Here is a 10,421-nt window from a genome sequence, read left to right as displayed (position 1 = left end):
TTGAGCTACAAATATACGTAACACGGCCGAGCCATGAACTTGGCATAAGCCGGCCGCCCAAACAGAGCATGATATGGGCTTTTGATTTTAACCACTTCAAAGGTTAATTATTCTGCCCTGGAGTCATACTCATCCCCAAAGGCTACCTCCAGCTCAATCTTACCAACTGGGTATGCCGACTTACCGGGTACCACACCATGAAAAACAGTGTTGGATTGTTTAAGATTTTTATTCGTCAATCCCATCCGGCGGAACGTCTCATAATAAAGGATGTTGATGCTGCTGCCTCCATCCATGAGTACCTTAGTAAACTTGTACCCACCAACCTGAGGTGCCACTACCAAAGCCAAGTGACCCGGATTATCAACCCGGGGCGGGTGATCCTCTCTGCTCCACACAATAGGCTGCTTCGACCAACGTAGATAACGTGGAATTGCCGGTTCAACGACATTGACGGCCCTCTTGTGGAGTTTCTGGTCTCTCTTACATAAACTAGTAGTAAAGACATGATACTGTCCGCTACTCAACTGCTTTGGGTTGCTCTGATAGCCGGATTGTTGCTGCTGTTGATTCCCTTGGCCGTGTTGCTGATCATATCCTCCCTGGTGACCAGGATGACCCTGGCCATGAAACCTCCTTCGCTTGAACCGGCGCCCGGGCCCTGAAAGCCGCCTCCACCTGAGCCGCCACCCGGGCCGTGACCCCCATCAAATGCGTTTGAATTTTTAAACACCTTCATGATCGTGCAATCCTTCCACAAGTGGGTGGCTGGCTTCTCCCGGGTGCCGTGTCTTGGACAAGGTTCATTCAACAACTGCTCAAGGGTGGGGCCTGACCCGCGCGATCGAGGGGGTTGTCTGCCCTTGCGCCGCTGATTACCACCCTGCGCATTAGTATTAACAACAAACTCATCAGCCTTACGGTCGTGCTTCTTTCCCTTCGTTGCTTTTTCTTCATCAGATGCCGGGTCTTTGGTGGTATCAGAATCGACATATTTGACAAGAGCCGCCATCAATGTTCCCATGTCATTACAGTCACGTTTAAGCCTCCCCAACTTCTGCTTCAGAGGTTCAAAACGGCAATTTTTCTCCAACATCAAAACTGCTGAGCCGACGTCCATTTTATCAGACGAATGTATTATCTCTTTAACCTGACGCACCCAATGGGTTGTAGATTCTCCATCCTCTTGCTTGCAATTGGTCAGGTCCATAATCGACATTGGCTGCTTACACGTGTCTTTAAAGTTTTGGATGAACCGTGCCTTCAACTCTGCCCATGAGCCGATGGAATTAGGTGGTAATCCTTTCAACCATGTCCGAGCCATTCCATCCAACATCATGGTAAAGTACTTGGCCATTGCTGCATCGCTAACCTCCAATAGCTCCATAGCCATCTCATAACTCTCAATCCAAGCCCCCGGCTGTAGGTCAACCGTGTAGTTAGGTACCTTACGAGGTCCCTTGAAATCCTTGGGCAACCGCTCATTGTGTATGGCTGGGACTAGGCAAGGTACGCCTCCGGTTCTTGTAGCCACTCCTGCCTCAACCGAGGTTGCTGGATAAGCCGGAAAGGTTTGGTGAGCCGCCTGCTCTGCTGCTATCTGAGCCGCCCGTTCTGCCTCTTGACGAATCCTCTCTTGATCCATCAAGTTAAGGGCTCCAGCCCGCACCGGCTCATGCCTATATGGCCGGTTGTGGCGTTGAGCATTACTTGACATCTCTGCAGATTCCATGTGCCTACTGTAACTCGGGCTCCGGCTTGGGCGAGGAGTTGAATGAATCCTGTCTCAACTGTAGGAGTATGCATCCTGCTGGGCCAAAGCTGTCTGAAGTAGTTCTCTTACCCTCCGGGTTTCAATTGCTGCTGGCGAGTCGCCTTCCATTGGGAGAGCTGCCAAACGAGCCGACGCCGCAATGAGATTCTCCATGGGGTTGGAGAAGTGACCCGGGGGTGTTGATATATAACGAGGAGGAGCTGTATTCATGCGCGGCGGCTCCATGGTGCATGGTTGAACTGGTGCACCGGGCGTCGTGACCTGGTTTGCCTCTGGCGGGTTGCTCCCTCCAGCTCCGGGTGTATGGAACAGATTCCTCGGATCCAGCGTTAGAGGCAGACGTGACTGAGCTTTCTGATGCCTCCTCCTCATGACTTCGTTTGATGCATTAAGACCCACCGAGAGCCGGAAGGTTTCTGCTTGAAGCTGCTGAGCACGAGCATCCAAAGCTGCTCGTTCTGCTGCCATCCGGGTTTCCTCCGCGGCTAGATTTTCCTTAGCTTGCACCATCTCCTCCCGCACGCGTGCCACTTCTGTGTCATGCTGGGCTTTATCCGCCGGCTCTACCGCAGCGGTTAACAGAGTCGTCAGCTTATCCATGAGGTCCATGAGAACCTGAGCCGGGGGGCGCGCGGGGTCTCCTGACCCGGTAGCTGCCGACCCGGTGGCCGCCGCTATCGCTGCGGTGGAGTTCTGCCCGGGCTGTGTCCCTGCCATAAAGACTCCAGCCCAATTCGGCGGCTCAAGGGGGTCCGAAATACTGCTGCCATCGGAACAGCCCCCGAGCATGCCGTCTTGCAGTTGGTACAACGAGTCCGTCTCACCTGTTGATGATGCAGTATCAGAGCAGATAGCCATCTCCCCGCCTTCCATCGATCCTTTGGAGTATTCACCGCCATGGACGCAGCCTACGAAAGCATGCTTCATGACAGATTGAACTCGGGCTGACTCGGCGCGCTGAGCCATTTCGATGAGGTTGGTGTGGATGTCCGGCTCAGGTCCTGACTCGCCGATCCGGTCGATGAAGACGTGAATTCCGCCGAAGGGGACCCGGTACCCGTACTCGATCAAGTTGGCCTCGGGGCCCCAGCCTTCGTCATCGATGTAGAGTTTGCCGCGACGACTCTTGGTCATCCGGCCCACAACGTATCCCTGGAGCCCTTTGAAGTTACCCTTCAAGAACTCAAATCCACCGTGCGCTGGCCCCACGGTGGGCGCCAACTGTCGTGGAGTTGACACGGCAGATGTCCTAGAGCAAGGACTTAGTCGTAGGGCCATCACACTAGGAAGCTTAAAGGGGTTAATCGGGACAAAGGACACGAGAGAGTTTTATACTAGTTCAGCCCCTTACGATGAAGGTAAAAGCCTACGTCTAGTTGTGATTGGTATTGCTGAGGTTTCGATCTCCAAGAGGCTCAACTCGTCGGCTTGGTTATTGACTTTGTTGTTTCTTGCCCTAAACCTCCACCGGGTCGTCCCCTTATATACACGGGTTGACACCAGGTGGCCTACGGAGTCCCAGCCAGCTCATAATCGTGTCCGGCTCGGTGACTTTGTTTACATGCCTTTCTGTACAAGTATTTGCTGTCCATATGGCGGTTTACAATAACGGGCCTTAAGCCGGCCCGAGGCCCTTGGGCTTTCTATATGTTTAATAAACTATCATCTTGACTGCATATTGGGCTTCTTAGGTAACCTGCCATTAGGGCTGACCCGGCCCCTCCTGGGCGGGTCATACTGGTAGTAATATCCCCAACAGGTTCAGTTAGAGCCAATGCCTCGCACACACGTGTACGAGAGAAGCGCGCATCGCTCGGCCCCCGATCTCCCACCGTAACCGGGAACTCCCCGAAATTTTCCTCCCCCTCGCTTCTACCATGGTTTTTTCCGTCATGGACGGCCCAAAGAATGTCATGCAGTTGCGTCTCCGGCCCGCCCAGGACGAAAAGCCCATTTCCTGTCATAGAAGTAGGAGCCCACCACATCTATGATAATACCGGGTTTTGTCACAATTATCGTCATAGAAGTGTCATATGTATGACAAAAAAATTTCGTTCGGCCCAAAATGTCACGGATGTGTCTTTTTTTTGTAGTGCACTCGGCGTCAGCTCAGGCGCTAGGATAGAAAAAAATCTTAAAAAATCAATCAACAACGGTGATGCGCACGATGAGAGGGTGGACTGCAGGGTGGCGCATGACCCCAACCTAGCTCATAGACGACGGAGGCATCGACGCTGTACGCGTCGCCGACTAGGTCACTCCTGATGATGACGACGATAGATTGAGTTGCAAAGATATGTTGTATATGAAAGCTACCTAAGCACGAAGCAAGAACCTAGCATAAGTTTAGTAAGTGGGAACTAGATGTGGATTCTCTAGATTCTCGAACGCCCAAGTTCTAAACCTAGCCGACTAGGCCCCGATAGGATACTAAATAAGACACTTTCCACATAGTTGTTATTGCTCACTGAAATAGTTCGTCCAGATTGGAGCTGTCAGAGGACATTTGAGTATCTATGTTGTTGCACAAATTTAGAGTACAATGTGTTTGGGGGAAGGGGGTTGAGGAAAAAGATGAGTGAACTAAACGTCACCCTTGGTTTGCACGGTAATTGGTGTTTTCTTCCGTTGCAACCCAGGGGCCCTAGTAATAATAAAGCAAGGTAATATTTTTGGTTTCATCCCGCATAGATGATCTATATTGCTGTTGTTGATTGCTACTTTAAGATTTTTTTATCCAAGGTGGTATGTTGTCATAAAGGGACTCACGTGTTCATATACATTCTGGATCAACAAGCAAACGTGGGGATGGAGGAAAGCAACACCGTTGAGACTAAAGGATGTGAGTTAAATAAATGAGATGGGGGGATCCATGACAAAAACGGGTCCGTTCAATGGCAGCCAATGATTGACGTAGTCAAGGAGTTTATTCTGGCCTGGCAGTGAGGCTTGATCACGAGACCAGGTCACCTAGTGCTTGTTAAGAGTGTCATCACTGCAAGACCTATCCATCACCTCCTTGTGCTGGATCCCCTAATTGGGTTTTCGAGGAAATTGACAAATGGATGAGGGCATTCTTATGGGGAGGATATGATAAAACACACGGAGGCCAATGCCTCGTGGCATGGAGCACGGTTTGTTGTCCAACGGAGTTTGGATGACTAGGAGTTAAAAACTTAAAGCTTCAAGCAGTAGCGTTGCACGTCAGATACTCAGATAGGAATGGTTGCGTAGGACGGATCCCAGCAGGCCCTGGCAAGGCCTCCCACAGTTGCATGATGATATGGTGGATCGTGGAGGAGCAATGGAATATCCCACAACTTGTTAATCTCCTATTTTTTTCTTCGAGAAAACGCAAAAAGCCGTTGCGTTTCATTTCATTGAAAAGATAGAAGACCTCCTAGGAGGTGAGTTGATACATGGTTCTGTGACCGGTCAATGGACGTCCCAGGTTGTGGGCAGAACAACTCGCAGCCCCTGGGCGCCTGCTTGTGCCCAACACCGGGCCTCCTCTTTGATCCTATTCACTAGCGTTTCGATGGATGGTGTAGCATTGTCGAAGACGCATGCATTCCTGTGCTTCCAAATCTTCCAGGGGACGAGCAATGTGATGGACTTTAGGGCCTTGCGGTGCTCTGGTGGCGTGGCCACCCTTGCGCGCAGCCACCAGTCCATGACGTTGGGTTCTTGATCGGGCGGCTGGGCTGGCAAACAGAGCCAGCCGAGGATGGTATGCCATGTCTGGCGAGCAAAGGGGCAGGCCAAGAGTAGGTGCTAAAGTGTTTCCACGTCCTGGTCGCAAAGGAGGCACCTAGGGTGATGCTCCAGTCCGTGCCCGGCGAGCCTTTCACCTGTCCAGCGTCGATCCTGCGCCGCTAACCAGTGGAAGAATTTTATCCTTGGAGGCGCCCAACTTTTCCATATGAGCTTCCATGAGGGGCATTGCGTAGAACCCTGGAAGTTGGCCGCATAGCAGGATTGCGCCGAGTAGCGTCCGTTGGCCGTCCACCTCCAGAGCAAGCGGTCCGGCTCGTTCGAGAGATTGATGCGGCTCACAGCTTGCCAAAGGAGCAGGTATTGGCCGATCTCGTGCAACCCAGTGTCCCCTGTATATCGCGCGCCCAAGTGTTGTTGGCGAGGCCTTCGGCGACCATCCTTGCCTTGCGATGCTGTTTGGAGACGCATTGATAGAGCAGTGGGGTGAGGTCGATGACGGACTGCCCATCGATCCAACGATCCTCCTAGAACAACGCAGTCAGCCCATTGCCAATGTTCATAGTGGTGGAGGCGAAGAACATCGCTTGCTCCTCGTGTGTGAATTGTAGGTCGAGGCCTTGCCAGGCACGGTCGGGGTCCACATGGGCGAGCCACATCCAGCGCATGCACAACGCGAGTCCAGTGCGCTCCAGGTCACGGACCCCAAGGCCGCCGTACTCAATGGGTCTGCACACATGGTGCCAATTTACGTGGCAGTGGCCGCCATTGGCGATGGCGCATCCGGAAACCTCTCAGGATCTTCTCCAATTGCTTCAGCGTTTTCTTGGGCGGGGCGAACGCAAGAAGCTGGTGCACTGGGATCGCGCATAGAACGGACTTGACTAGGGTGAGCCGCCCAGCCTTGTTCATGAGCCACGCCTTCCAAGTCGGAAGCCTGGTAGCCACTGAGTCGACGAGGGGATGCAGTTGGGTGGCCGTGGGCCATCGTGTCGTCAGCGGGATGCCGAGGTATGTGATGGGAAGCTGCACCACCGGGCACCCGAGCTGAGCGGTCGCCTCGTCGGCCTGCAGGTCACCGTGTAGAGTGATGGCCGAGCTCTTGGCATAGTTCACTTGTAGCCCGCTTGCCTTGCCGAATAGGGTTACTATTCCTTTGACGGCGGCAACGTCCTCTAGTGCGGCGTGGCAGAAGAGCATCACATCATCCGCGTAGGGAGATATCGCCGGGATGGGCCGCCTGGGGTGGAGTTGTCGCAGAATGCCGGCGTCCATGGCTCAGCATATCAACTTGCCGAGGGTGTCGACGGCGAGCACAAAGAGCTGAGGGGACACGGGGTCGCCCTGCCGCAGGCCGCCTCTGTGCCATATTGGGGGGCCAGGTTCTCCATTCAGTAGTACATGAGTGCTTGATGTCGAGAGAAGGATCACGAGCCACTCCAGAAATCTGTCCCCGAACCCATATTTTGTCGCAAGATCTCAAAGAGGAATGGCTAAGATATGGTGTCGAAGGCACGCGTTAAGTTGAGCTACAGCATGATCCATGGGGCCCCGAGCTGATGCAACATCCATAGTGATTGTTTGACGAGGACGAAGTTGTCGTGAAGGCTCCGACCCTGGATGAATGCATTCTGGTTCCGGCTGACGAGGGCATCCAGCCTGGGAGCGAGGCACGGCGAGAGTACCTTGGCAAATATTTTGGCCACAAGATGTATCAAGCAAATCGGTCGGTAGTCGCTTAACTATTGGGCACCAGATCGCTTGGGAAGTAGGGTCATTAGGTCTTGGTTCAGCTTGTGGAAGCCGCGGCCCCTCATCTCAAACAGCTACCGGAAGATGTCCATGAAGTCTTGTCGCACGATGGTCCACCAGGCTCGCACGAATTCAGCGGTAAACCCATCGGGTCCTAGCGCCTTGCGGGCTGGGAGGCGTTTGATCGCGTCCCAGACCTCCTTCGCGGTGAATGGCACGTCCAGACTGGAAAGGTCGCACGACTCAATGAGTTGATCAAGATCTAGCGTGAATTCCCAGTTAGCAGTCGAGCCAAGGATCCCATCGAAGTGCTCGAATGCAGCCCACGCCATCAGGTCCTAGTCGGTGAGCACGCGCCCATCCACGATGAGGCTGTATATACGGTTCTTCTATCGTCGGAAGGAGCATTGCCAGTGGAAGAAACCGGTGTTGGCGTCGCCCTCCTTGAGCGTGGCGATGCACGCGCGTTGTCTGGCAATGGTGCGCTCCAGGGACGCGAGGCCGAGGTATGTGACCTTGAGGCGCTTCCTCAGCCAGTCTTCAGGCGGTGACAGAGCGCGGTCCTCCTGGGCCTTGTCAAAGCGCGATATTAGCTCACGAGAGATGGCCATTCGGTCCCGAATGTTGCCAGTCGATATGGCGCTCCAACTGGTGAGTCGACGGGCTGTGGCCTAGAGGCGAAGCATTAGGCGATGAAAGGGGTCCGGGTCGTAAGCCGAGCCCCAAGCTGTAGCCACCGTGTCATGAAATCCATTGAGTCTAAGCCAAAAATCCTTGAAGTGGAAGCGCCTGTGCGACGTGGGCATGGGTGCACAATCCAGCCACAAGGGGAAATGGTCTGAGACGACGGACGCAAGGCAACGGAGATGGCACTCGCCATGCACGTCTTCCTAGTCCGAGGTGCAGAGCATGCGGTCTAGATGCACCAGGGTAGCGGGGACTGCTTGTTGTACCATGTAAAGCGGCGTCCGTTGAGGTAGATTTCCTTCAGAGCGAGGTCGTTGACAAGGCATCGAAACCGGCCCATCATTCTCCTGTTCAGGTTGCCATTGCTCTTGTCCTCGTCACGCGGGATGAGGTTGAAGTCGCCGCACAACATCCATGGCCCTGGACAGGCCGCGTGGATCTCCCTCAGCTCTTGCAGGAACACGATTTTGTCCGTGTCATCTTGCGGTCCATATACGTCCGGAAGCCACCAAGGCATGCCCGTGGGCGTGGTCACCATGGCAGTGAGGGCATTTGTGGTGAACAGAGGATTCGTGATAGACACCACCCTGCTCTTCCATGCCAAAAGGATGCCACCTCTCGTGCCATTCGCCGGGAGATATGTGTAATCATCGAATTTCGAGCCGAGGGTGTCGAGCACGACAGACGAGCAGAGCAATTCCATCTTTGTTTCCTGCAGACATACAATGGAACCAGCAGTGGTGTCCAGCAGTGAGCGGGCGGCAAAGCGCCCGGCGCGTGCGTTCAGTCCACGCACATTCCACACAGCAATCTTAAGGCCGTGATCCATGAACACTGGATCGACGGGCAAGGTGATGCGTTTCTCCTAGACTTCAGATGCAGCCTCGACACGTGACAGCGCGGTTGGCGGGCTGGACAGACACTCCAGGATCTCTCGATCGACCAGGGCGGCAATGGCCTTGAGCACCGCGAGCGGGATGGGCGTCGCAAACATGCCCTTGTAGGTTTGCATCTTGGCGGATGAGATTTTCTGGTTCGTCCCTATGATTCCCAGGGTGCGCAAGATCTGGACGTGCGCACGTCTTTCAGCCGTAGGGGGTGCCGCCGTCGGGGATGAGGTGGCCGCGGAGCGGCCATGGCGGGGGGCGAAGTTCAGGGGCCTACGCGGCCTTCTCCCAGGCGTCGGCAAGGCCGTGTAGATTTGCTTGGTTGCCGCGGCCAGGAATTCTCCTAGCTTCAGGGACTGCGATGCTGGAGCGCGTGCTCGTGATCGTCTCATTGTGATCGGCGGGGAAGCGAAGCGCCCTTCGGCAGGTGTCCATGGGCCCAGGCTATTGGTTGCAGGCGAGCTGGCTTCATTGTTGGGCCTGGCTAGAGCGGGTTGGGCCTGAGGCCTTTGAAGGATTGCCACCGGGGGGAGGGGAGGACTGGATTCCTCTGCACAAGGGACCGCGGTCGAGCTGGCATCATTGTTGGGCCCGACCAGATCGAACTGGGCCTGAGGCCTTTGCAGGATTGCCACCAGGAGGGGGGGGGTGTGGACTGGATTCCTCTGCAGGAGGGACCGCGGTCTTGGCAGGGCGCTCATCAGTGCTCCCGGTGGTGCACCCGTGGGTCCCGTGAGACCGGTCAGCGGTAGCAGACAAGCCCACGTCGGGTGGGGATGCGGGCGAGCAGCCACTTTGCCCCGACAAGCAAGCCGTCATGGGCTGCGAGTCTGGCACCTCGCTCAGTTCTAGCAGGCCCCGAAAAATCCTCGGATCATGGGAGCCAGAAGCGGGGTCCACGCCATCGCCCTCGGGGGGTGGAGCGTGGTTTCAATCTTCGGATCCTTCTGGGGTGTTTGCCGCCATCGGTGGCGGCACACACGGCCCTGGGCAGGGTTCAACGTTGGTGGGAGGGCCGCTCGCGGGCCCCTCCTGCCCAGTCCTGGCGTCTCCTGTGGCATCTGCTGTAAAGCGGGTCTGGTCTCCTGCCAAAGCGTGCTTTTGCTTTCCTTTGCCCCTTCCTTTTCTGGCGCGGTGATGATGGACGGTGGGGCCGCGCTGATCCACCTGACCATGCTGGCCAGACCATGGGGCCATGGGGCAGATCCCAACACGTACGGGCACCGGCGCGACGACGGCTGGCGGCTCGGGCCATGCATGCGCGACGGACAGGCCGTCGGCGAGGTTCATTCTTGGAGGACCTAGGTGTCTTCAAATCTTTATGACAGAGTAGCATGTATATGTCAGTGGGTGTGTGATGCAAGCTGGCAGCCTACTTTGTTTGGCTTACAACATTTCTTGTAAATACTGTTCTGCCTTCTATAAAAATATGATATGTAATTTGAATACTTATGAAAAAAATCTATGTACAATTTGTCTAAACAACACACTAGCTAGCTAGCGACTTAGACTAATCGGTTTGTGCTTATGCTGGAGAGAAAGGAGGGTGACATACTCACAATTCTGTTACTTTGATGTATACAGTTTTTGTCGATCAAAAACCATTT

At 54.6% G+C, this 10,421-nt stretch overlaps 1 protein-coding gene across 1 annotated transcript; it reads right to left on the bottom strand.

Annotated features, from left to right (window-relative positions):
- Positions 1 to 8,156: 8,156 nt before the first annotated feature.
- LOC147964022 (uncharacterized) lies at positions 8,157 to 8,756 on the bottom strand. Its single transcript, XM_087529796.1, has one exon. It carries the CDS (start codon positions 8,754 to 8,756, stop codon positions 8,157 to 8,159), a length of 600 nt encoding a protein of 199 aa, XP_087385922.1.
- Between the last annotated feature and the right edge of the window lie 1,665 nt (positions 8,757 to 10,421).

This window comes from Triticum urartu, chromosome 6A (genome assembly GCF_056163025.1).
Source record: "Triticum urartu cultivar PI428250 chromosome 6A, HENAU_Tu73, whole genome shotgun sequence".
Taxonomy (NCBI): domain Eukaryota; kingdom Viridiplantae; phylum Streptophyta; class Magnoliopsida; order Poales; family Poaceae; genus Triticum; species Triticum urartu.
Note: the sequence above shows the minus strand (reverse complement) of the source record. Positions and strands in the feature narration are given on the sequence as shown.

What these genes read in the sequence shown, in the direction of transcription:
- LOC147964022 (XM_087529796.1), bottom strand. Translation starts at nt 8,756, where the DNA reads ATGGATCACGGCCTTAAGATTGCTGTGTGGAATGTGCGTGGACTGAAC.